This window comes from Salvelinus fontinalis, chromosome 16 (genome assembly GCF_029448725.1).
Source record: "Salvelinus fontinalis isolate EN_2023a chromosome 16, ASM2944872v1, whole genome shotgun sequence".
Classification (NCBI taxonomy): Eukaryota; Metazoa; Chordata; class Actinopteri; order Salmoniformes; family Salmonidae; genus Salvelinus; species Salvelinus fontinalis.
Window position 1 is genome coordinate 29,536,635 of NC_074680.1, and position 26,782 is coordinate 29,563,416.

At 46.7% G+C, this 26,782-nt stretch overlaps 1 protein-coding gene and 1 pseudogene across 3 annotated transcripts in view; one reads left to right on the top strand and one right to left on the bottom strand.

The window, feature by feature from the left end:
- mnat1 (MNAT1 component of CDK activating kinase) overlaps window positions 1-23,838 on the top strand; it is a 106,327-nt gene extending 82,489 nt beyond the window's left edge. For all 3 annotated transcript variants that reach the window (XM_055865009.1, XM_055865006.1, XM_055865007.1), the window contains exon 9: window positions 23,453-23,838. In XM_055865009.1, coding sequence (XP_055720984.1) covers window positions 23,453-23,573 — 121 coding nt within the window. In that variant the 3' untranslated portion in view covers window positions 23,574-23,838. The remainder of the gene's footprint in view (window positions 1-23,452) is intronic.
- Window positions 23,839-24,048: 210 nt separating this feature from the next.
- Window positions 24,049-26,734, bottom strand: LOC129813358 (tRNA (guanine(37)-N1)-methyltransferase-like; annotated as a pseudogene).
- Window positions 26,735-26,782: the final 48 nt, after the last annotated feature.

Sequence of the window (26,782 nt, forward strand, 5' to 3'; positions counted from 1 at the left end):
GTCGGTCGGTCGGTCGGTCGGTCGGTCGGTCGGGCTCTCTCGCCCGCTCGGTCGGTCGGTCGGTCGGTCGGTCGGGCTCTCTCGCCCGCTCGGTCGGTCGGTCGGTCGGTCGGGCTCTCTCGCCCGCTCGGTCGGTCGGTCGGTCGGTCGGTCGGGCTCTCTCGGTCGGTCGGTCGGTCGGTCGGTCTGGCTCTCTCGGTCGGTCGGTCGGTCGGTCGGTCGGTCGGTCGGTCGGTCGGTCTGGCTCTCTCGGTCGGTCGGTCGGTCGGTCGGTCGGTCGGTCTGGCTCTCTCGCCCGCTCGGTCGGTCGGTCGGTCGGTCTGGCTCTCTCGGTCGGTCGGTCGGTCGGTCGGTCTGGCTCTCTCGCCCGCTCGGTCGGTCGGTCGGTCGGTCTGGCTCTCTCGCCCGCTCGGTCGGTCGGTCGGTCGGTCTGGCTCTCTCGCCCGCTCGGTCGGTCGGTCGGTCGGTCTGGCTCTCTCGCCCGCTCGGTCGGTCGGTCGGTCGGTCTGGCTCTCTCGCCCGCTCGGTCGGTCGGTCGGTCGGTCTGGCTCTCTCGCCCGCTCGGTCGGTCGGTCGGTCGGTCTGGCTCTCTCGCCCGCTCGCTCGGTCTGGCTCTCTCGCCCGCTCGCTCGGTCTGGCTCTCTCGCCCGCTCGCTCGGTCTGGCTCTCTCGCCCGCTCGCCCGGTCTGTCTGGCTCTCTCGCCCGCTCGCCCGGTCTGGCTGGCTCTCTCGCCCGCTCGCTCGGTCTGTCTGGCTCTCTCGCCCGCTCGCTCGGTCTGTCTGTCTGGCTCTCTCGCCCGCTCGCTCGGTCTGTCTGTCTGGCTCTCTCGGTCTGTCTGTCTGGCTCTCTCGCCCGCTCTCTCGCCCGCTCGCTCGGTCTGGCTCTCTCGCCCGCTCGCTCGGTCTGGCTCTCTCGCCCGCTCGCCCGGTCTGTCTGGCTCTCTCGCCCGCTCGCCCGGTCTGTCTGGCTCTCTCGCCCGCTCGCCCGGTCTGTCTGGCTCTCTCGCCCGGTCTGTCTGTCTGTCTGTCTGTCTGTCTGTCTGTCTGTCTGTCTGTCTGTCTGGCTGGCTCTCTCGCCCGCTCGCTCGGTCTGTCTGTCTGTCTGTCTGTCTGTCTGTCTGGCTGGCTCTCTCGCCCGCTCGCTCGGTCTGTCTGGCTCTCTCGCCCGCTCGCTCGGTCTGTCTGTCTGTCTGTCTGTCTGGCTCTCTCGCCCGCTCGCTCGGTCTGTCTGTCTGGCTCTCTCGGTCTGTCTGTCTGGCTCTCTCGCCCGCTCGCTCGCTCGCTCTGTCCGTCCGTCCGTCCGTCCGTCCGTCCGTCTGGCTCTCTCTGTCTGTCGCTCTCTCTGTCTGTCGCTCTCTCTGTCTGTCGCTCTCTCTGGCTCTCGCTCTCTCTGTCTGTCGCTCTCTCTGGCTCTCGCTCTCTCTGTCTGTCGCTCTCTCTGGCTCTCGCTCTCTCTGTCTGTCGCTCTCTCTGGCTCTCGCTCTCTCTGTCTGTCGCTCTCTCTGGCTCTCGCTCTCTCTGTCTGTCGCTCTCTCTGTCTGTCGCTCTCTCTGTCTGTCGCTCTCTCTGGCTCTCGCTCTCTCTGTCTGTCGCTCTCTCTGTCGCTCTCTGGCTCTCTGTCTGTCGCTCTCTGTCTGTCGCTCTCTGGCTCTCTGGCTCGCTCTCTGGCTCGCTCTCTGGCTCGCTGTCTGTCGCTCTCTGGCTCGCTCTCTGGCTCGCTCTCTGGCTCGCTCTCTGGCTCGCTCTCTGGCTCGCTCTCTGTCTGTCGCTCTCTGGCTCTCTGTCTGTCGCTCTCTGGCTCGCTCTCTGGCTCGCTCTCTGGCTCGCTCTCTGGCTCGCTCTCTGGCTCGCTCTCTGGCTCGCTCTCTGGCTCGCTCTCTGGCTCGCTCTCTGTCTGTCGCTCTCTGGCTCTCTGTCTGTCGCTCTCTGGCTCTCTGTCTGTCGCTCTCTGGCTCTCTGTCTGTCGCTCTCTGGCTCTCTGTCTGTCGCTCTCTGGCTCTCTGTCTGTCGCTCTCTGGCTCGCTCTCTGGCTCGCTCTCTGGCTCGCTCTCTGGCTCGCTCTCTGGCTCTCTGGCTCGCTCTCTGGCTCGCTCTCTGTCTGTCGCTCTCTGGCTCTCTGTCTGTCGCTCTCTGGCTCTCTGTCTGTCGCTCTCTGGCTCTCTGTCTGTCGCTCTCTGGCTCTCTGTCTGTCGCTCTCTGGCTCTCTGTCTGTCGCTCTCTGGCTCTCTGTCTGTCGCTCTCTGGCTCTCTGTCTGTCGCTCTCTGGCTCTCTGTCTGTCGCTCTCTGGCTCTCTGTCTGTCGCTCTCTGTCTGTCGCTCTCTGTCTGTCGCTCTCTGTCTGTCGCTCTCTGGCTCGCTCTCTGGCTCGCTCTCTGGCTCGCTCTCTGGCTCGCTCTCTGGCTCTCTGTCTGTCGCTCTCTGGCTCTCTGTCTGTCGCTCTCTGTCTGTCGCTCTCTGGCTCTCTGTCTGTCGCTCTCTGGCTCTCTGTCTGTCGCTCTCTGGCTCTCTGTCTGTCGCTCTCTGGCTCTCTGTCTGTCGCTCTCTGGCTCTCTGTCTGTCGCTCTCTGGCTCTCTGTCTGTCGCTCTCTGGCTCTCTGTCTGTCGCTCTCTGGCTCTCTGTCTGTCGCTCTCTGGCTCGCTCTCTGGCTCGCTCTCTGGCTCGCTCTCTGGCTCTCTGGCTCGCTCTCTGGCTCTCTGTCTGTCGCTCTCTGTCTGTCGCTCTCTGGCTCTCTGTCTGTCGCTCTCTGGCTCTCTGTCTGTCGCTCTCTGGCTCTCTGTCTGTCGCTCTCTGGCTCTCTGTCTGTCGCTCTCTGGCTCTCTGTCTGTCGCTCTCTGGCTCTCTGTCTGTCGCTCTCTGGCTCTCTGTCTGTCGCTCTCTGGCTCTCTGTCTGTCGCTCTCTGGCTCTCTGTCTGTCGCTCTCTGGCTCTCTGTCTGTCGCTCTCTGGCTCTCTGTCTGTCGCTCTCTGGCTCTCTGTCTGTCGCTCTCTGGCTCTCTGTCTGTCGCTCTCTGGCTCTCTGTCTGTCGCTCTCTGGCTCTCTGTCTGTCGCTCTCTGGCTCTCTGTCTGTCGCTCTTTGGCTCTCTGGCTCGCTCTCTGGCTCTCTGGCTCGCTCTCTGGCTCTCTGGCTCGCTCTCTGGCTCTCTGGCTCGCTCTCTGGCTCTCTGTCTGTCGCTCTCTGGCTCTCTGGCTCTCTGGCTCGCTCTCTGTCTGTCGCTCTCTGGCTCTCTGGCTCGCTCTCTGGCTCTCTGTCTGTCGCTCTCTGGCTCGCTCTCTGGCTCTCTGTCTGTCGCTCTCTGGCTCGCTCTCTGGCTCTCTGTCTGTCGCTCTCTGGCTCTCTGTCTGTCGCTCTCTGGCTCTCTGTCTGTCGCTCTCTGGCTCTCTGGCTCTCTGGCTCGCTCTCTGGCTCTCTGTCTGTCGCTCTCTGGCTCTGTCTGTCGCTCTCTCGCTCTTGCTAGGTCTGTCTGTGTACCTGAATAAATATGTGCTGAGTTCTTATTAAAGCAGCTGCTACACTAATGGGGGTGAGAGAAGGCTCTATGTTCATGCAACAGGGGCCTCCGAAAGTGTCCATTCAGCTTCCACCCCCCCAACACACATACAATCTCAGAAACACACTCCCTGTTGTGTGTATGTGCATGTCTTTGTGCGTGTGTCTCTGTGTGCGATTTTAAAAACCACAAAGAGAGGAGGCCCCCTATAGTGTGAAGATATTTTATGAAAAGGAAGCGTCACACATTCTGTTTCACTGATTGGCACATGTATTAATATATTGCGCACCGAAAATACCTTTTGCTTCGCATTACCATAACAGATTAGAATGTGAATTCTCATAGGCCAGAGGATGAGGCCTTTTCCTACACTGTGTTCTGGACTAGAGGTCGACCGATTTAATCGGGGCCGATTTCAAGTTATCATAACAATCGGAAATCGATATTTTTGGGCGCCGATTTATTATTTTTACATCTTTATTTAATCTTTATTTAACTTGGCAAGTCAGTTAAGAACACGTTCTTATTTTCAATGGCGGCCTAGGAACGTTCTGCCTCAGAGTTTTAACCTTGTCAGCTCGGGGGATCCAATCTTGCAAACTTACAGTTAACTAGTCCAATGCTCTAACACCTGATTACATTGCACTCCACGAGGAGTCTGCCTGTTAGCAAATGCAGTAAGCTAAGGTAAGTTGCTAGCTAGCATTACACTTATCTTTATAAAAAACAATCAATCAATGACTGTCATTGCTCCAATGTGTACTTAACCATAAACATCAATGCCTTTCTTAAAATCAATACACAAGTATATATTTTTAAACCTGCATATTTAGCTAAAAGAAATCCAGGTTAGCAGGCAATATTAACCAGGTGAAATTGTGTCATTTCTCTTGCGTTCATTGCACGCAGAGTCAGGGTATATGCAACAGTTTGGGCCGCCTGGCTCTTTGCGAACTAATTTGCCAGAATTTTACGTAATTATGACAACATTGAAGGTTGTGCAATGTAACAGGAATATTTAGACTCATGGATGCCACCCGTTAGATAAAATACGGAACGGAATAAACATTTTGTTTTCGAGGTGATAGTTTCCGGATTAGTCAAAGGTATATGGTTTAGAGAGAAATAGTCGACACGTTATAATTCCTGTAATAACTTGCGGCTGAATTTGAAAGGGGTTCCTTCGTTATTTTACCGTTCATGTCTTCCATAGAGAATGTCTTGATCTACTTCAAATAAGGTCTGTGTTTCGTGCAGGCTTAAACCGCCTCGACGTTTTGATACCCGTGTAAATCTCACAAGGATAAGGTAACGTTTGTCAACATATTTTCATAAATCCACTCTACAAAAAAATGTATCTTCGCTTATATTTAGCCAATATTGATCAGAGTTACCTTGTCCTATGGATATCTACACAGTTATAAAATTGGCACGGTGATGTAAGCCTACACGAAACACAGACCTTATTTTAAGTGAATCTAAAAATATCCTATGGATTAAATGAAGGAACCGCTTTTCAGATTTTGCTAAAAGGTGTCATGGGAATTATGACTCGCACTTTGGTTGTCAATTCTTACCATGCCCATTATTAAAATAGGATTTCCTGCATATAGAAATTAAAGTTTTTGTTTTCAACATTCATCACAGGTAACTTAAACTCTATTTTTATTCAAACAGTTGAGAGTATTTGTCTCCTAAGCAGACTCTTCAGTATCATTGTCACTTCAGAGCTGTGTGTGTATTTATGTATTATATTAAGTTAAAATAAAAGTGTTCATTCAGTATTGTTGCAATTGTCATTATTACAAAAATGTGTGTGTGAATGATCGGTATCGGCATTGAAAAATCATAATCGGTCGACCTCTATTCTGGACCACTGAAGGTGTAGTTTGACCAGGTGGTTTACTGTAGTCTTAGTACGAAGGGTGTTCAGGACAGGTGTGGCTGGGTCAATACTGGCCTCTCCTGGCACGCCAAGCCACCTCAGCCCAGTCTGACTCCCAGTGACATGGTTGGGAACTGATTACTGAGGTTTCACCACTTGACTCCACACACCACAGAGGGATGCCATTTTACTATCTGTGCTTCTGCTGTCTGTGGATGAAAAGAGAACCTAAATGATGGTACATATGTATATTATGAACATATGTTACTGTTTTGGAAGTCATGTACGTTTTGTGTGTTTGTTAGAGAAGGTTTGTTTTGGTCTTGTGTATGTCTTTGAGAAATGGAAAGAGGGAGCATGTTTGTGTACTTGTCTTTGATCTCTCTCTGTGTGTGTGTGTGTGTGTGTGTGTGTGTGTGTGTGTGTGTGTGTGTCTGTGTCTGTTCTGGTGCACTTCCTAAGCTCTGACTGTGTAGGCGATGACAGACCCAAGTTGTCTGCCGCTCTAGAGAGAAGGGGGAGTCAATCTTGGACAATGACTAATCGCGTGGGGGGAAAATGGGGAGAAGGAGAAATTGGCAGCACCACACTCAAACATTCTACTAAAACCTCAAGTGCTGACAATGAAAGCTAGAGAGAGCGGTTGTTTGTGTTGGCACAGGTTGCCCTGAAATTAGTCCATCTCTGTGACAGGGGTTGCTCAACACGCCACTTTAATTGCCAATGTAGATAATATTTAGAAGTTTTACCCCCCCCCCCCCTCTTCCCCTCTTTCCTCCCAGCTCTACCTAATTGGTGAAAAAAGTGAGGTTTTCGTCGTGGAGAGGTTGGTTGTCAGGCGTCCGTCTCTCCTCAGCTGGTTGGGGTGAAGGGGAGCAGATGAGCGGGGGGGGGTTTAGTCTGGAGCTCCTCTCCAGGGGACCCAGAGCTGAGCTGAGCTGCAGACCAGACCAGGAAGTAGTGATCCTGAGGCATGGAGAGGCTCCTGGAGTCTGGCTGAAGTGTTCAAGCTCTCTCTGAGGGATGGATGGGGGCGATTGATTGGTACATATAGAGAAAAGAACGCTTTGTTGTTAAGCTACCATAAGCTATGTTTCCATTAACTTTTGTCGACATTTAGAAAGTTTGCATAGAAAATAGATTTGACATTTGCCTGCAAGGGTGTGTGTCCATTTGACATTTTTGTGTTGATTTAAAAACAGCTGGACATAATGACGTCAACCCCCCAAAATATATAATTCTGGCAAAAACCTACAATGTCAAATAAAAATTAAGGGGTTGAAGTGTTTTTCCATTACACATTTTGGAAAATTGCTTATTAATAATTTGGCGACAGCCTGCATGCCCTCACACGACCTGTCTCAGGTAAGCTGCACAAGCCAGCATGGACAGAATGCAAGAATTGACAAATATTTTACATTCTAATAATTGTCATGTTCCACTTTATCGCGCGGATTGTACCATGCTGAAACTTGCACTTCGGGCTGGCCATATGGCCTAAAAATCCTATCTCTATATCTTTTTCAAAGTTATTTCTGATTCATCATATGTATCTGCCTTTCAAACAGTCATAAATAATTTGATGAATTCAGGGCTTGTAAAATTGTCCCGAGGCTTAAATATAAGCCTCCCACAACCATAACACCCACTAATTATTTCATTATTTAATCAAAATAGGTTAACTTGCTTTTTTGCAATAATCACTGATCTGGCTTTCAGGTGTGTCTATGAAAATGCCCTCATCCACTAATAATGACCAACTTCTTGTAGCAGGCATTCAATAAAATGAACACAGGTCTCATCAACAGGCTCAAGCACAAGCCTACATGCTAGTGAGAAGCCAGCTTATCTATTTGCTTGTCAACATGGTAGAACAATTGCTGCTTGCGGTACTCTGCACGCGACAAGCTGAGCTTTTAATTTTCCACAATCATGTTCATTGATGCTCCTGTTTTAGTAGGGACTGCTAGGGACTGCTCTGTTCTAATTTCTATTTTGGGAGTTGTCTATTACAGTTAAAATTGTGAAACTTGTATCCAGCCAACCAGAAATGCAAGGCTAAGCAATTCAGCCATTCTTCGGATGTCATAAGGTGAATGCACCAATTTGTAAGTCGCTCTGGATAAGAGCGTCTGCTAAATGACTTAAATGTAAATGTAAATGTTGAGAGTGAGGACAAAGATCCTGCAAAGAAACCATTATTTTTATAGTTGAAAAATGTATTTAGCAGGCAGTAGGCATTTAGAATTACATGTGGAGTGGAGCTTCATACTAAGGCTACATTTTGACATCGCGTTCCCCACGTACCTTAAATTATATTCAGCCATCATCATTTATTAGAAAAACACTGTTTCTATCATTATTCGCTAAAAAGAAAGTTAGACAAAAGGACTCCACCCTGTCTAACAGATAAATGTTGTCCATCTTTAGAACATTTCTCAATTTGCAGTTTCCATAGCACATTTCACAAAGATTTTTTTTGTTGTAGCATTTCTTTTGTCGAATAAGCCTGGGTCAATGGAAACCTGCCAACTGTGGCCTCCATAGTCTGTGTTCATAGTCTCTTGACTTCATAATCTTTTATCCATTCACGTGCACACACACTCCCTCAGTTGAAGGTGTACTGACTTGATCCCTGGTCTGTCTGGGAGCCAGGGAGTGATGCACTCCTGCCTGTGTTCTCCACCTTGCTGTCTATCTTTGACAGGTGTGGGTTTTTGTGCAGATGGATGTGTGTGTTTGAACGTGTGCATAAGTTAAGTATGTGTGTCAGAGACAATCACAGCTTTTAAGTAAGCCGTTCCTCCTAGCTCTGTTTCAGGCTGGTCTGACTCCATCTCTCTCCCAGAGCTGGGCCTGTGGGGCTCCTAGTTCTGATCACTTCCATCGGCTCTGCAGGATGTAGGAGTTCCAAGGTCGACCAAACTTGGCTCACTACCCGCTATGACTTCTGACCTCTGGCTTCCCAACCACTCCCCTACATTTAACAGGCTTTAAGTCACATCCAACTCACTCCTTAAAGTTCCGATGCAACCGTGTTTATCTCAATATCGAATCATTTCTGGGTAACATTTTCAATTAAAATTGTAAAAAAAAGAAACAAATGGCTTCTTTGCAAAGATCAATTTCTCAAGCAAGAACTGTCTGGGAGTGGTCTGAGTGGGGAGGGGAGAACTGTCTGGGAGTGGTCTGAGTGGGGAGGGGAGAACTGTACCACTAAGCTATATGGAATTGTTTTAGTTCATACAAAGGATACTTTGACATTTTTTGACCCCTTGAAGTATAAAAAATATATATGTATTTGGCCATACTGCTATTAGCTCATACAAACGCTGATTGAATTACAGATAAACTAAATGGAACAGCAGATGGTCCTCAAAAGCAAATCAAATTGAAGTTTGTTCTGATATGTCTATCCTATATCTTTTTTGGGGGGTTGGGGAGCTCCTCACCAGCTGTGCTATTTTATTTATTTTTGCATCTTTTGTAACTCATTTTGTACATAATGTTGCTGCTACCATCTCTTATCACCGAAAAGAGCTTCTGGACATCAGAACAGCGATTACTCACCTCGAACTGGAAGAAGATTTTTTCTTTAATGAGTCCGATGCAAAGGATATACAGCTTCCCGGAGACCAGGCCCAAATCACTGTCATTCGCGTGAAGAAAATACTGAAATACAGGGGGCGGAGGTCTGGGTGCCTTGTGAGAATTTGGCGGCGAGTGAGAAAACCACCACTACCCTCTATATTATTGGCCAACGTGCAATCATTGGAAAACAAACTGCACAATCTATGTTTTTTAAGACTATCCTACCAATGGGACATTAAAAACTGTAATATCTTATGTTTCACCAAGACTTGGCTGAACAACGACACGGATAATATAGAACTGGCTAATATACAGTTGAAGTCGGAAGTTTACACACACTTAGGTTGGAGATATTGAAACTTGTTTTTCAACGACTACACAAATTTCTTGTTAACAAACTATATAGTTTTGGCAAGTCGGTTAGGACATCTACTTTGTGCATGACACAAGTAATTTTTCCAACAATTGTTTACAGACAGATTATTTCACTTATAATTCGCTGTATCACAATTCCAGTGGGTCAGAAGTTTACATACACTAAATTGACTGTGCCTTTAAACAGCTTGGAAACTTACAGAAAATGATGTCATGGCTTTAGAAGCTTCTGATAGGCTAATTGACATAATTTGAGTCAATTGGAGGTGTACCTGTGGATGTATTTCAAGGCCTAACTTCAAACTCAGTGCCTCTTTGCTTGACATCATGGGGAAATCAAAAGAAATCAGCCAAGACCTCAGAAAAATAATTGTAGACCTCCCACTAGTCTGGTTCATCCTTGGGAGCAATTTCCAAACGCCTGAAGGTACCACATTCAACTGTACAACCAATAGTACAGCCGCCATACCGCTCAGGAAGGAGACGCGTTCTGTCTCCTAGAGATGAACGTACTTTGTTGCGAAAAGTGCAAATCAATACCAGAACAACAGCAAAGGACCGTGTGAAGATGCTGAAGGGAACTGATACAAAAGTATCTATATCCACAGTAAAACGAGTCCAATATCAACATAACCTGAAAGGCCGATCAGCAAGGAAGAAGCCACTGCTCCAAAATCTCCATAAAAAAGCCAGACTACAGTTTGCAACTGCACATGGGGACAAAGGTTGTACTTTTTGGGGGAATGTCCTCTGGTCTGATGAAACAAAAATAGAACAGTTTGACCATAATGACCATCTTTCTGTTTGGAGGAAATAGGGGCTTGCAAGCCAAAGAACACCATCCCAACCGTGAAGCACTGGGGTGGTAGCATCATGTTGTGGGGGTGCTTTGCTGCAGGAGGGACTAGTGCACTTCGCAAAATAGATGGCTTCATGAGGAAGGAACATTTGTGGCTATATTGAAGCAACATCGCAAGACATCAGTCAGGAAGTTAAAGCTTGGTCACAAATGGGTCTTCTAAATGGACAATGACCCCATGGCTTAAGGACAACAACGTCAAGGTATTGGAGTGGCCATCACAAAGCCCTGACCTCAATCTTATAGAAAATGTGTGGGCAGAACTGAAAAAGCGTGTGCGAGCAAGGAGGCCTACAAACCTGACTCAGTTACACCAGCTCTGTCAGAAGGAATGGGCCAAAATTCACCCAACTTATTGTGGGAAGCTTGTGGAAGGCTACTCGAAACGTTTGACCCAAGTTATACAATTTAAAAGCAATGCTACCGAATACTAATTGAGTGTATGTAAACTTCTGACCCACTGGGAATGTGATGAAAGAACTAAAATCTAAAATAAATCACTCTACTATTATTTTGACATTTCACATTCTTAAAATGAAGTGGTGATCCCTACTGACCTTAAACAGGGCATTTTTACTAGGATTAAATGTCAGGAATTGTGAAAAACTGAGTTAAAATCTATTTGGCTAAGGTGTATGTAAACTTCCGACTTCAATTGTATGTGTTTCGGCTAGACAGTGCAGCTACATCTGGTAAGAAGAGGAGTGGGGGTGTTTGTCTATTTGTCAATAACAGCTGGTGCACAATGTCTAATATTAAGGTAGTCTCAAGGTATATGCTCGCCAGGGGTAGAATACCTCATGATAAGCTGTAGACCACACTATCTACCAAGAGTTCTCATCTATATTATTCGTAGCCATCTATTTACCACCACAAACTGATGCTGGTACTAAGACCGCACTCAACGAGCTGCATAAGGCCATAAGCAAACAAGAAAATGCTCATCCAGAAGCGGCACTCCTAGTGGTCGGGCACTTTAATGCAGGCAAACTTATCTGTTTTTCCTAATTTCTACCAACATGTCACATGTTCAACCAGAGGGAAAAAAACTATAGACCACCTTAACTCCACACACAGAGATCCATACAAAGCTCGCCCTCCTTTTGGCAAATCTGACCATAATTCTATCCATGATTCCAATTTACAAGCAAAAACTAAAGTGGGAAGTACCAGTGACTCGCTTAATAAGGAATTGTTCAGATGACGTGGATGCTACGCTACAGGACTGTTTTGTTAGCACAGACTGGAATATGTTCCGGGATTCATCCAATGGTATTGGAGTATTCTACCTCAGTCAACTGCTTCATCAATAAAGTTAATCGACGACGTCGTCCCCACAGTGGACCGTACGTACATTTCCCAACCAGAAGCCATGGATTACAGGCAACATCCGCACCAAGCTAAAGGCTAGAGCTGCCGGTTTCAAGGAACAGGAGACTAATCCGGACGCATATCAAATCCTGCTATGCCCTCAGACAAACCATCAAACAGGCATAACGTCAATATAGGACTACGATTGAATCCTACTACATCGGCTCTGATGCTCGTCGGATGTGTCAGGGCTTAAACTATTACGGACTACAAAGGGAAACCCAGCCGTGAGCTGCCCAGTGACGCGAGCCTACCAGACTAGCTAAATGCCTTTATACTCGCTTTGAGGCAAGCAACACTGAAGCATGCATGAGAGCGCCAGCTGTTCCCGACGACTGTGGGATCACGCTCTCCATAGCCAATGTGAGCAAGCTCTTTAAACAGGTCAACATTAACAAAGCCGCGGGCCAGACAGATTAACTGGATGTATACTCAAAGCATCAGCGGACCAACTGGCAAGTGTCTTCACTGACATTTTCAACCTCTCCCTGACCGAGTCTGTAATATCTATGTTTCAAGCAGACCACCATAGTCCCTCTGCCCAAGAAAGCGAAGGTAACCTGCCTAAATTATTACCGCCCCGTAGCACTCACGTCCGTAGCCATGAAGCGCTTTGAAAGGCTGGTCATGGCTCACATCAACACCATCATGCCAGAAACCCACTCCAATTTGCATACCGCCCCAACAGATCCACAGACGACGCAATCTCAATCGCACTCCACACTGCTCTTTCCCATCTGGACAACCTGAACACCTATCTGAGAATGCTGTTCACTGACTACAGCTCAGCTTTCAACACCATAGCGCCCACAAAGCTCATCGTTAAAGACCCTGGGAATTAACACCCGCTGCAACTTGATCCTGGACGTCCTGACGGGCTGCCCCCAGGTGGTAAGGGTAGGCAACAACACATCTGCCAAGATAATCCTCAACACCGGCCCCTCAGGGGTGCATGCTCAGTCCCCTCCTGTACTCCCTGTTCACTCATGACTGCACGTCCAGGCACAACTCAAACACCATCAAGTTTGCCGATGACACAACAGTGGTAGGCCTGATCACTGAGAAGATAGCCTATAGGGAGGAGACCTGGCCGTGTGGTGCCAGGACAACCTCTCCCTCAGCATGATCAAGACAAAGGAGAATTGTGGACAACAGGAAAAGGAGGACTGAGCAAACCCACATTCTCATCTACAGAGCTGCAGTCTAGCAGGTTGAGAACTTCAAGTTCCTTGGTGTCCACGTCACCAACAAACTAACATGGTCCATGCACACCAAGACAGTCGTGAAGAAGGCACGACAACAACTTTTCCCCCTCCAGGAGACTGAACAGATTTGGCATGGGTCCTCAGATCCTCAAAAAGTTCTACAGCTCCACCATCAAGATCATCCTGATCATTTGCATCACCACCTGGTATGGCAACTGCTCGGTATCTGATGGTAATATGCTACAGAGGGTAGTGCTTACTGCCCAGTACATCCCAGGGGCCAAGCTTCTTGGCATCCAAGACTCACCCAAGTCATAGACTGTTCTCACTGCTACCAGACGGCATCAGAGCAGAAAGTCTTGGATCAAAAGGCTCCTTAACAGCTTCTACCCCCAAGCCATAAGACCGCTGAAAAACTAAACTAATCTAATGGTCACCCGGACTATTTACATTTGTTTATATTTGTTTTTACACTGCTGCTACTCGTTGTTTATTATCTATGCATAGTCACTTTACAAATTACCTCGACTAACCTGTACCCCGACACATTGACTCGGTACCGGTACCCCCTGTATATAGTCTTGTTATTATGTAAATGTGTGCTACTTTTTGATTGATTGGATTTTTTTACTTTAGTTTATTTGAACTATTTCTTGAACGACATTGTGGGTTAAGGGCTTTTAAGTAAGCATTTAACAGTAAGGTCTGTGGATCTGTTGGGGCTCAGTGTTGTATTCGGGCATGTGACAAATACAATTTGAATTGATTTGATTTTTAACCACTTATTTTTGTCACTAAACAGTCTCTATATATTCTTCCATAAATGTGTTCGACTGGTACCAGGGGACTTTCAGACGAGTCAAACTACCCGATATGTATGTGTCTGTGAGAGTCTCAACTTTACACAAAGGGGTCATATTAGTGGCATTCGGCTGCACCGACTTCAGACGATTCCCAATGACGCTTGCTAGGGTCGTAGAGCAAAACGCAGAACACCATCATGTTCGTGATAGTTGGCCAAACCGTTCGGACGCTATAGACGATTTCGTGAGAAGACTGATTTTTGGGATGTCTCATGGTCTGACAACACCGCTCTAGCTCTGTCACTTTTTACAGCATTTTCTAGCTCAAACAGAGATTTTTATATAGGATTTTTGTTTTACACTAATTAGATTTCCGCAGGGGCGCAGACATCGACCTTGGGGGTTAATTGTCCTCCTCTGTGTCTCTTCATTTTCTTTCTTTCTTTCCCCTTTCTCCTCCCTCTCTTCCCCCCCTCTCTCACTCTCTCACCACCCTCCCTCCTGCTCTCTGCTTCCCTCACTAGTAGGAGTCAGTAAATCTTAGTCACTGTGGCTCCCGTGCGTCTCGCTCTCTGAGTGTGTGGAGAGCAGCAGGCGTGTGCTTGGCTGAGGACCACTCCAGAGGGACTGTTTACACAAAATTGCCTGAAATGGCTTTTCCATACGGCCACGTCTCTGATCCCAGCTGAGGGGGGTTGGGAGGGGTTGAGGTCTTCACAGGGTCCTGGGGGGCTGCCTGGGACAGAGGAGAGTGACGGACGGGAGCAGAGTGACGGCACCTCAGTGAAGGCCTCGCATACTGGACACACACACAATGTAGCTTTGATGATTGAGTTATGGGGCTGGATGAATGCGAGAAAGGCGCTGTCTAGTATGATCTGATGAACCCAAGGTCTTTAATCTGGTTTTTACTGCAATTACATAACCTTCCTTAATTTATTCAAGATTTTTTGGGGGCGGTTGAAATGTACAACGTAACAACAATGAATCATAAAGATGTATATTATAGGATACTTTTGTGTGATAAATATGGTATACTTTCTGTTTCTCAAAACCTCAGGCTGAAAGTGTCCACTTTTGCTGGCAGCTAGCTGGGTAAAGCATACCATTGCAAGATACTGCTTCTCTGGATACTCTATCCACACCCTCTCAGAGCAGTGAGCACGAGTGAAAGCTGTATCTCACAGATTTGACATTTACATAGCCAAAAGATACTACAGGAAGTATACGAGAGTGTGGGAGCCAGGTCTTTAATGCAGGGCTGACTGGCAAACCCACAGTATGAGCTGTTTCCCAGCATCACACTCAGCTCTGAGTCAGTCAACTCTCATCTCTGATTTTCTATTATAGCTACTCTCGCGTGGCCATGTATTTTCTTGGGGCAAGCCTGGAAATAGGGGGAAAGGGAGTGGTGGTGGTTCTCTCCGTTACAGGGGTAGCTGTGCTACTCCCAGGGTATTGTGTGAATGTTGTATAGTACAGAATCCACTCCTTATCCTGACCTGTACTCACAGAAAATATTCTCTGTCCTAGGAAACGGAAGCAAAACAAGCATAGCTCTGTATAAACCGGATTTATTGTTGTCTCTTAATGTGATCTGTGCAAATATTGATTGAGTGTGAGTCATTAGGCCAGTGGATTGGAGGAGGAGGCTTCTCTGCTGACAGTAGAAAGCTCTTTAGCTTTATGGGTTTGTTTGTAAAAACAGCAGAAAGCAAGGGAGTCGCCACGCCAGTCCTCCGCTGGGTGTTCCTGGGATCTGTCTGTGGGTTTGAATGGAGAGTTTTCTGTTTTTCTTATTAGGGCCCCTTGCCAGCCTCTTTCCCAGGCAGGCGCGTGGTGTTCCCATACACACAACAGGCCAGCCCCAGTGAAGGAGACCCCACCAGGGCGGGATAGCTAGCTAGCTGTCTGCTTCCTCCTTTGTTTATTTGTGGCCCTGGCTAGAGACTGCAGGGTCAACTCCCAGAAGAACGAGAGAGAGGGGCGATGTCTCCTTACTATTTATACATTCCCTTAATATATGCAGAGGTGTGTAAGGCAGGCTCATCTCACCCTAGCTATAGGCATACACACACACACACACATATTGGCACAGTGGATTGATGTGTGTCTCCTCCTTCCCTCCCAAGGCTCAGTGATGTACAGGGAGATTAGCCGGCTCTTTTTCCCCTCTTAAGAGCTAGTGAAAGAAAACAAAACTCCCGTCATCATCTGGGGCTGTGTTGTGGGGACTTGCCTCACACAGCTAATTGTAGTAGGTACCTTTCCATTATGATGTATGAATCTCCCTCCCTCATCTTTCTTTGTTTTTCTTTCCCTTCCTCCCTCTAATTGAAATGATCTTGCCTCCCTATAGCTTGAGGGTCCGTGGAAATGGATACCAGTGTTTCAGAACCCAACTGGGAGAAGGCTTTTCTTCCGCAGTGTACCAGTCTTCTATTCACAATTTGTTACATATGACAATCAATACTCCCGTGTGGTGTGTTTTGTGGGTGTGTCCCGCGCTAACAACCATTCGGTGAAGAGCATATGCCCTTCCATTGTTTACGGGCCCATTTGGTTAAAGATGACACTGATGGCATTCTCCCTGCTCTCCAGGGGATAGATGCTCAGTACCTGCCTGGCATCTCACTGCCCTAATGTGGATTCCTGTGTCAAGTGGCTAGTTAGTGGTGGGTTTCCATGCCATGGCTGTAGTACAGAGATTGGGCTGTTCTGTTGCGCTGTCAGGCAGCCTCTACCGCCCCCATCAGGCCAGACATGGAAAGAACAGGTCTGTGAGACAAAGACAGTCCTGGAGGAGCGGTGACAGGTGCCGCTTTGTGAAGGAAGTATAGTTAAGTTTTAGGCGTCTACTTAAGCCTCTTCTTTGTAATGCCTTAATATCACAGACACAAAAATGCCAACGTCATTCATACTCTAGCCGTGATTAATGTAAACCGGCCTTATAAGTTCTGCTTGCCGGTTGTCAATCACAAATGAGTGTGTATTTCTATAAGTGTTAATGTTAAGTGTCATACAATGCTTGTGTTAACACCCTGAAAATGGTCCTCCTTAACTAAGTGTTACTGATGCCCCTTATGGCTCTCTGAGAGACACCCTCTGTCAGTGGAGTTGACCTGCAAGTGATGATAAGATACGTGATAAAGGATAATGAGTCGATGACCAAGCGTGCGTGTGTGTGTGATGTCACAGACCAATTCTCCAGTGTACAACGGGGTTTTGGGCCGTGCCATATCATCCAAATGGTTCAGGATATAATCTCACACTCCCATGTCCTGCAGGAAACTCCATCTCAGGGAAATGAGACTGGCCTCTGGCCCCTGATGATGAAAGGCTGCTGTTGACAGATGTAGTTTACCTATAAGAGTGCTCTGTGTTTGTCGCCACTGCAGGGGTTTTTGTTCCTGGGTGGCTGGGTGTGTTTTAGCTAGCATACCTTCTAGTAAATTCTGCAGAGAGGAAGTATATTGCTAGTAAGATTTTGGGAAAGATATGCAGGTCACTGTACCCTGTAACATAGAGACACACACACCCACACACAGCGGTGCTCTTGTTTTTGGGGCAGTGGGGGTGGGGGGGGGGTAGGGAGGGGTAGTGGAGCTGTGAGTGTAACTGGAGCTGGCTAAGGAATGCAGGGGTGTTTTTGGAGGAGCAGTTGGGGTGGGGAGGGTGTTTAGGGGGTTGACAGCTGAGTGCTGACCTGTCTATAATGACAAATCATCCGGCAGGTGTGTGGCTCTGCACCCCCACCCCCTCGTTCCCAGGCCAGGATTTCCAACCCCTGCTGGATCGAAGCGCTAAAGGAAGACTTCCGGACATGAGGCCTGCTGTCCAAGAGGCTCATGACTGGCCTTTCAGAAGTATGAAACAGGTCTTTGTGGAGAGCTCCAGCCAGGACCTCCCAAACACTGACCTTAATAACCCTTTACTGTCACCACACACCTCAGCCCTGATATCTTACAGTAGCTCCACCACCTTCAACCAGAAGGCTGTAGTCTTGGATAGTTGAAAGTTAATTGAGTTTTGGCATAGCAAAATATTTTTACTCTCACCGTGTACAGAGTAGAATTGTCCCAGTTTTGTCCCATAGTGCGGTAGTGACGGGAGTTAAGATGCTCCGTCTCTACTATGGCCACGAGTGATGGGAAGTAACACTTCTCTTTGATCTTTTGTGTTGCAAAAACAACTGCATTCCCAGGATCAGAGAGTGTGGTCTGGGAGCAGACAGGTGCTGAGCTGCAGCCTGGTCTGGGGTCAGTGACCAGACCGTTGTGAAAGTAAAGTGCAGTAGCAGAAGGAGGGAGATGGAGACGTACTGTAACAGCAGCTGGCTATCACTACTAGACGCCATGCTTCAGTGATTCATGGTTTTCTGATAGGAGCCTCTATTATACACTCGCAGTGGAATTAATTTATACTGATACGCTATTGTATATGATCACAACCCACTCAGTCCTACATACAGGGATGTTTTCATATGGGGATACAACCAAGCAACCTGCCATAATCCCACAGTGTCAATCAGCAATGTTTTAATAAGGCTGGTCCAAATGAATTAATACATTGTCTCTTGTGTATGTGGTTTGTGAGAGCACCACCAACTGTTGACCATCTATAGGCAAGTGTGGTTGTGGCAGCATTATATCTGGGCCTCTTTTCTTTACGTCATGGCTGGGTTTCCCCACAGCCAACACATGGAGTCTAGACGAGGGCCTCGATCCAGCCAGTCTGCCAATCCCTCACATAACGTAGCTGCTCCATAGCAGGCCCTTTTCACTCAGCCTCAGTCCTGCAGCTATTTCACTGAAGTCTAACACCCTCCCTGCCTTCCACACACACACACTCGCACAACAGAAAGAGAATCCACACATTTTCAGATGATAACCACGCGGAACCTTCCGGAACATTTTGGCACTTATCTTTTCACTTTGAATTAGAGATGTGCCTCCATGTAGTTTTCCAGGCAACAGAAGCAGGGAATACTTTTGGGGTTCCAACCAGAAATCAAAGACGATTATTAGCGTTAGCAGGAGACATTTCCCAGGTATTCACTGTTCCATGCCAGAGGAAAAATGCTGTTAGCTCCAACAGTTCGGAGGCATTTGGTGTTCGGAAAGGGGTGGATGGTAGCATGAACACTGAAAAACGGATTCTAGAATAATATTGTTATTACTCCATTGTGGTAATACACTGATCCAAGGTGTTCATGTTTTTAGATTTAACAGTAGGATCATTCGTTTTCCATTTCTATGCCGTGTAGGACAATGTATACTGAACAAAAATATAAACGCAATTTTTATTGATTTTACTGAGTTACAGTTCACATGAGGAAATCAGTCAATTGAAATACATTAATTTGGCCCTAATCTATGGATTTCACATGACTGGGAATAAAGATATGCATCTGTTGGTCACAGATAATAAAAATTGGCCTCAGGATCTCGCCACAGTATTTTCGTGCATTCAAATTGCCATCGATAAAAGGCAATTGGGTTTGTTGACCGTAGCTTATACCTGCCCATGTTCACAAAGTTGACATCAGCAAACCGCTCGCCCACACGACGCCTTACACATGAGTTGCGGTTGTGAAGCGGGTTGGACATCCTACCAAATTCTCTAAAATTACAAGAAATTAACATTCAATTCTCTGGCAACAGTGTGACAGATCTCCACATTTTCGTATGGCTTTTTATTGTTCCCAGCACAAGGTGCACCTGTGTAATAATCATGCTGTTTAATCAGCTTCTTGATATGCCACACCTGTCAGGTGGGAGGATTATCTTGGCAAAGGAGAAATGCTCACTAACAGGGATGTAAACAAATTTGCGCACCAAATTTGAGAGACATGAGCTTTTTGTACGCATGGAACATTTCTGAGGTCTTTTATTTCAGGTCATGAAACATGGGACCAATACTTAATATTTTTGTTCAGTGTAGTATAACAAAGAGCTGGACATTCTATAGGATCCATACGTTATCATGGGTTTTTGTATGGACTAAATCACCAACTAAACTCATGCTTACAAATGTCATTCTGTCATCTCTATCGCCTGCATTAGTCTATTCCCGCCCCCCTAAGCGACATAATGGACCAGTCCAAAGTGACCCATATTTACCCAATAACAGGAGGCTTTGAAAAGGCCCAGATCGAGTTGCAGCTAATGCTCCAGTGGGGCCCGGAGAGTGAAAGATGTTACCGGCCGAAACGGCTTGGGTTTCAGGGGCCTGTGAACAAAAGGCAGCCAGTCCTCTGGGAGAAAGAGAGTGAGGAGGGGGGGTGGGGAGAGAGGTGTAAGCCTAACTTTGTCTCAGAAGGTAAAATACATACACAGTATAGTGAAATAGTAGCAGCAAAGCTGGTTCAGTGCACCATGTATACTGTTGAGTGTCTCATTCATTCAGTATAAAGTCTATTGCTGTGTACCAATTACCATACTTCATTGTCTGTTTGCAAATGTTTTATGAAGCACCCATGTAAAATATTTGTCTGTTTGTCTGTCTGGAAGTGTGTGTGTATATAAAGTAAAGCTTTGAGAGGAGATGCACTTACAGGAGGAGAGTTAATGGAGCTGAGCTGAACTAACGTGTGGTGTTAGGGGGTAGCAGAAGGCAGACCGACTGGTTTAGTTTAACGGCTTTAGACTAGTGGAATCGCTGGTGATGATGCTCAAAGGTGATTTCACTCTACATCCTCCAACTCTCTCTCTCCTCCCACCATTTTTCTCCCTCCCTCCCCCTTTCGCTCTCCCTCCTTAGGGGCAGGCTGGTATAAAGTTACACAGAGCTCTCAGCTTTCTTGGAAGGAATGACCACACGAGTAGCTTGGGGATTAGATTAGCAGGAAGAGCAGACTTAGCCGGGCTGGAAATAGACCACTTTTTTCACTGTTAAAAGGGCCCAGTACAATATAATCAATAGTCAGCACTCATCTGCTGTGGGGAGAGGAGCAGGAAGCCTTCGGAGAAGGCATCAAGTGCTCTGTGAAGGACAGGCTACAGGAGCTCAGGCTAAATGAAGTTATTATTAATCACTGGGATGCCTGTTTTGGACTTGTGTGTTGTTTCTCTAGTGGGTGAAGAGTGGTCTTTATGTACAAAACCCGATCCGTCCTTCTCTTCTTACGTCTGGAACTTAACCACTGATGGCTAGAATTAATTTTCTGTTCATGTCAATGCATAACACATTAGTAAATGCCATATTAATGACCATGCATACGTTATGCTCAGCAGTTGGTTTTTAGATATTAGTATTTTTTTCATATACTGTGTATCATGTCAAATACACACAGGTACACATGCAAACTGCCAAAAAGAAATGCTCCATAAACACATACTCCAGCACACACCACCTCCCTCCCACTCCTACAGTCTCTCTCCGAGCCTCCCCACGTGTTGGGTTACTCTGTAAAGCAGACCGAACCGGAGCAGAAATCAGAGGGCTGTCTGTGTGCTCACTTCCTATTTCACTTTCCCTGACTCTCAGGGACAGGAGGCACAAACCTAACTCATGTGGGGGCTTTAGCCCTCTGGGCTGTGAGTGTGAGTGTGGGAGAGGAGAGGGTTGAGTGTGTGCTGTCTGTTGCTTTGGGTCTCAGTGGCTTGAGGACTATGTTAGCTTAGTAGTCAGAGACTGTAGAAACCAGTGAGGGAGGCACAGTAGTGTGGGGGTGGGAGGTCGCTACCTTGGTGCCCACTGAGCTGACTGAGTGTGTGAGGAGAAGGGGAGGTAGAGTCAGGAAGAGCTCCCCCGTCACCACAGAGACCAGGGTACTAAGGTACAGTAGACAGCTCAGCTGTTTTTCCATCTACAGCTCAGAGTGAAAATGAACAGTGACTCGCCATCCTCTGGTGGGCTAGGGCGACATCTGTATGCACTTAAAAATAAAAGACACCTATAATACTATAATGGTGGTAGGGTGGAGGGGCGCCGAGGCACAAGGTGTTTGTGAGTGTGCACTGTGTGGGGTTGATGGGCGGTTTACTCCTGCCTTTATATGGGGCTGAGGGAATTCTGGAGGGCTAGAAAAACCTTGGGTGCGGGCCAAGTGTCTGAGGAAAAATCAACCAATGCTCAAACGCTTCACATCAACTGCATCAATGCCCTTGCATCCCAGCTTTGGATGTGTTGACTGGGTGATTACTTTTTAAAGGCCTCACCACCTCTAAAGACAGACTGTGTAGATTTTATCTTCACATCACATATACAGTAGTTAGTAGCAGTGATGCTAATATAGGGATGATGGAGAGGGGATAGTGGACTAATATACAGTGCCTTCGGAAAGTATTCAGACCCCTTGATTTTTTCAAAATGTTGTTACGTTACAAGCTTATTCTAAAATGTATTAAATAGTTTTCTCTTATCAATCTACACACAATATCCCATAACCACAAAGCAAAAACTGTTTTTTAGACATTTTTACAAATGTATTAATATTAAAAATCATCCCATTTATAAGTATTCAGACCCTTTACACAGTACTTTGTTGAAGCATCTTTGGCAGCGATTACAGCCTCGAGTCTTCTTGGGTATAACGCTACAAGCTTGGCACACCTGTATTTGGGGAGTTCCTCCCATTATTCTCTGCAGATCCTCTCAAGCTCTGTCAGGTTGGATGTGGAGTGTCGCTGCACAGCTATTTTCAGGTCTGTCCAGAGATGTTCGATCAGGTTCAATTCCAGGCTCTGGCTGGGCCACTCAAGGACATTCAGACTTGTCCCGAAGCCAATCCTGCGTTGTCTTGGCTGTGTGCTTAGGGTCGTTGTCCTGTTGGAAGGTGAACCTTCACCCCAGTCTGATAACCTGCTTCCAGAGTACTCAGGACTTCATCAAGGATATCTCTGTACTTTTCTCCATTCATCTTTCCCACGATCCTGACAAGTCTCCCAGTCCCTGCCGCTAAAGAACATCCCAACAACATGATGCTGCCACCACCATGCTTCACCGTAGGGATGGTGCCAGGTTTCCTCCAGACGTGACGGTTGGCATTTAGGCCAAAGAGTTCAATCTTGGTTTCATTAGATCAGAGAATCTTGTTTCCCATGGTCAGAGTCTTTAGGTGCCTTTTGGCAACCTCCAAGCGGGCTGTCATGTGCCTTTTACAGAGGAGTGGCTTCCGTCTGGCCACTCGACTGTAAAAGCTTGATTGGTAGAGTGCTGCAGATATGGTTGTCCTTCTGGAAGGTTCTCCCATCTCCACAGAGGAACTCTGGAGCTCTGTCCGAGTGACCATTGGGTTCTTGGTAAACACCCTGACCAAGGCTCTCCTCCCCGATTGCTCAGTTTGTCCGGGCAGCCAGCAAGTGTATGGTGGTTCCAAACTTTTCCATTTAAGAATTATGGAAGCCACTGTACCCTTCCCCAGGTCTGTTCCTCGACACAATCCTTTCTCGGAGCTCTACTCTATTCCTTCAACCTGATTACTTGGTTTTTGCTCTGGCATGCACTGTCAACTGTGGGACCTGTATATAGACAGGTGTGTGCCTTTCCAAATCATGTCCAATCATTTACAGGTGGACTCCAAGTTGGAGAAACATCTCAATGATGATCAATGGAAACAGGATGCACCTGAGCTCAATTTCGAGTCTCATAGCAAAGGGTCTGAATACTTATGTAAATAAGGTAGATGCTTTTTATTTTTAATACATTTTTAAAAATGTCTAAACCTGTTTTCCCTTTGTCATTATGGGGTATTGTGTGTAAAATGAGGGAAAATGCATTTAATACATTTTGGAATCAGACTAACGTAACATAATGTGGATAAAGTCAAGGGGTCTGAATACTTTCCAAATGCACTGTAGGTGCTGACACTGCTTTGTTACAAAATTATATATTTTTCTGGTATGGTTCTTCTCTCTTTTTCTGTTGGTAGGTATTTGAACCACGTGCGTACTGCCCAGCCCCAGGACATGGCTGGAGGATACAACTCAGGACTGGCGTGTCATCGAGCCATCCAGGATGCCTTCAGTGGGCTCTTCCATCCACTGGGCTGACCCCTCAAAAACAGAGAGGAGCTCAGAAATATGAGGCTGTCAATATAAACTCTTGTCTAAGGACTCAAATCACCACCCTGCTCTACATTGTGGAGGGAGCCATAGACCGCTATGGATGGTGGTCTAAAGTCAGACCAGGATGTATATGTTGCTATTTTTGTATTATCTTATTTTCATTTTTATTAAAATAAATATATAAAAAAATAAGCCAGTTGCAATCTGAACCATGTCCTGTTTGTTGGATAATAAAACTTTTGAAACAATGCCTTATTGTTTGACCAGGATAATGGACCAGTATTTGAAATACAGTCAACAACAACCCGTTTGAATGTTGATTTTAAGTCAAGACGTTACCATGATTTAGATCATGACCGCCTCATTGACACTTTAAAATAAAAACGTCAACACCATTCACAGATCAAAAACTAAATGTATAATTTTAATGTCTCAGAATGACTTCCTTGGTCAAATATATTCAATCTTTCGTCTCCCCACACTTCTCTCTTTTTGGTGCTAGTTCTTCTATGGTTTCTGAGGAGAGGAGAAATAGTATTTGTATTTTCAGTCTTTCAGAGAGTGAATGAATCATGCATGTTTGAGTACTGTGTGAATGAAAGCTCACCTGCCTGTGTGTGTTCTTACTGCTGAAGAGCACCTCTTTGGGGATAGTGAAGGTCACACACATCTCCTTATTCGGGGCCACATTCCTCACCAGATGCACAGAGCACCGCCCCTCTAGGGATAACCCCAGGCTGGCTGAGGCCCTTTCCACCATGTCTCTCTGAGGGTCGTACTCCTTAGAGAACCCATAGCAGTGCACCTGCGGCAGTTTCACATCACATGTACACTGGCTGTCCCCTTCAGCAGTGCAGGCAGCTTCTGCTTCAGTGGCCCCTGGATGAAGGCCCTGCCGTCCAGGTTAAAGGTTGCAACCTTAAGCTCCACCTTGTTCAGCTTACAGTTGTGCTGCAGCCAGCGGTGGGACTCAGGTTTGAGGTCAATGGCCAACAGTGCAGCGGGGATGACAAAGGAACCCACACCAGCGAACAGATCCAGCACGGTGTCACCGCGTTTTAGAAGAGCCACCACACGCTCATGCTTCGTGCTAAGACGAGGGTTCTTGGCTTATTGGTGAAATTAGTATTCTGACAATATCTTTAATTAAATCATTCAAAAACCTTTATTAATGCAATTGTAGACAGAAGTTGGCAACAGGAACATAGCACGCATGTTTCCGAGTAAGTTCTGTAAAATAGAAAAGGGTCCGAGTTGTTTTATCATGCCTACAGTCATATATCTTAGTGATATCACTGCCTAACGTCATTACCTTCTTCTCATGAGACCAAACCCATGTCTACATAGCTAAACAAAAGTTTTAGTGTTATCTAAAAGCTTAGCAGTAAATGTCCAACTTGATTTATAGTGGAATGTCTGACTAGTCTCTTATCTCTTACACTCCCCTGCAGAGTTCTGTCTTCACAGTCACACATTTCTCAGACTGTTTCTTTATAAGAGGCAGAGATTATAAAAGACTGGAACAATGTTAAACCTTTATAATGAATATATATATTGTTAATCTGTAGTCTAGGACCCTATGAATATAAGGAGGGAGGGGTCTTATAACCCCTCCCCTTCTATCAATACATCAAATCAAATGTATTTATATAGCCCTTCTTACATCAGCTGATATATCAAAGTGCTGTACAGAAACCCAGCCTAAAACCCCAAACAGCAAGCAATGCAGGTGTGAAGCACGGTGGCTAGGAAAAACTCCCTAGAAAGGCTAAAACCTAGGAAGAAACCTAGAGAGGAACCAGGCTATGAGGGGTGGCCAGTCCTCCTCTGGCTGTGCCGGGTGGAGATAACATAAGCATAATCAGTTATTATAATACATCAAACATTTGGTACAGCCCTTATCATGACCCCTAGGTCAACCCCTGACAGTTCCAATACACACAGGAGAAATCAAACTCATATGTCACGCCGTTCTCACGCACCTATAGCAGAGGGAGAGTGAAGATAAGGAATGAATGCAATGTGCATGCCTCTGATTTCATGACAAACTATGTTTAATCAAAATCACAATTTCATGGGACTTACTTTGGGCACCATATTTTCCTCTCCAACCATCACCTCCATCTTGAAGAAGCGGTAGTTGGAGTCGATGGTGTTGGTCGTATTGACCACACAGGTCACCCCAGGGTTCTTATCCATTATGACTTGGCCTGGAAATTGATTTGCAACAGCAGACAGCATCATGCCAGTAAAACAAAATGAATCAGCACTATCGTTTTCCTCACACACGCACTTAATGTATTCCATCGGTAGCTAATTGACCACTCAGGAAACACAATCTTGGGAGGGTGGTCAGGGATTGAAGAAAGCATCACTTGTAAAATACACAATGACCTGTCAACAGCATCTCTGATACCCATTCCTGTGTCTGTCTTCTGACAGATAGTACTACTTATATTGTGATGCAGAACAGTACAGTATGTTTGTGGCACTCTCACCTATGAGGTTTCTGTAGGGCAGCTGGTGCTCCCGCAGGTTCATATGTGCAATGTGACCCACTCGACTAAACCCTGAGTGAAATCATGTCCCTTAGGAAGCAGAGTGCACAGAACCTCCTCACTCTTCAGGTTATCATAGGTCAGCCGTAGCTTGTTGCGCTGTAGCTCGTAGCTCTTGAGGTTCTCCAAATGACCGCAACACCTCGGCCTCTGCGTCGCTGAATGAGTTAGGTGAGGAGACACTGGCAGGGTCCAGCAGCAAGAGCCTGTCATTATCGCTGCCTTCGACCGCCACAACTCTTATTAATATGCCTGGGCGCTGGAGGGCTATTTCTTTCGGGCTCTTTAACAATTTATTCGGGACTTCTTTTGTCACACGCAGGGTTGGGACAACAACTGTCTGGGCAAAGGCTTCTTTATCCAAACAAGTCGGACCTCTGGAGGAGCCGTGTATAGGCTGGGCTCCATCGCGCTGTATTGTTGCTGCACAGGCATCTGATTCTGGAACTCACAGGACAAATTGATGTTCGGGACCGCAGAACACTGGGTCCGGTATCGATAGCGGGATTGCCAGCTGTTTTGAATTTGTAGTAGTGAGAATATTCTAGGAATAATCCTGCAATGACTAATCGTAGAAGAGGTCTCTTTGAAATATTACCTGTCCTAAACATCTACATTAGGAAAATGAAAAACAGA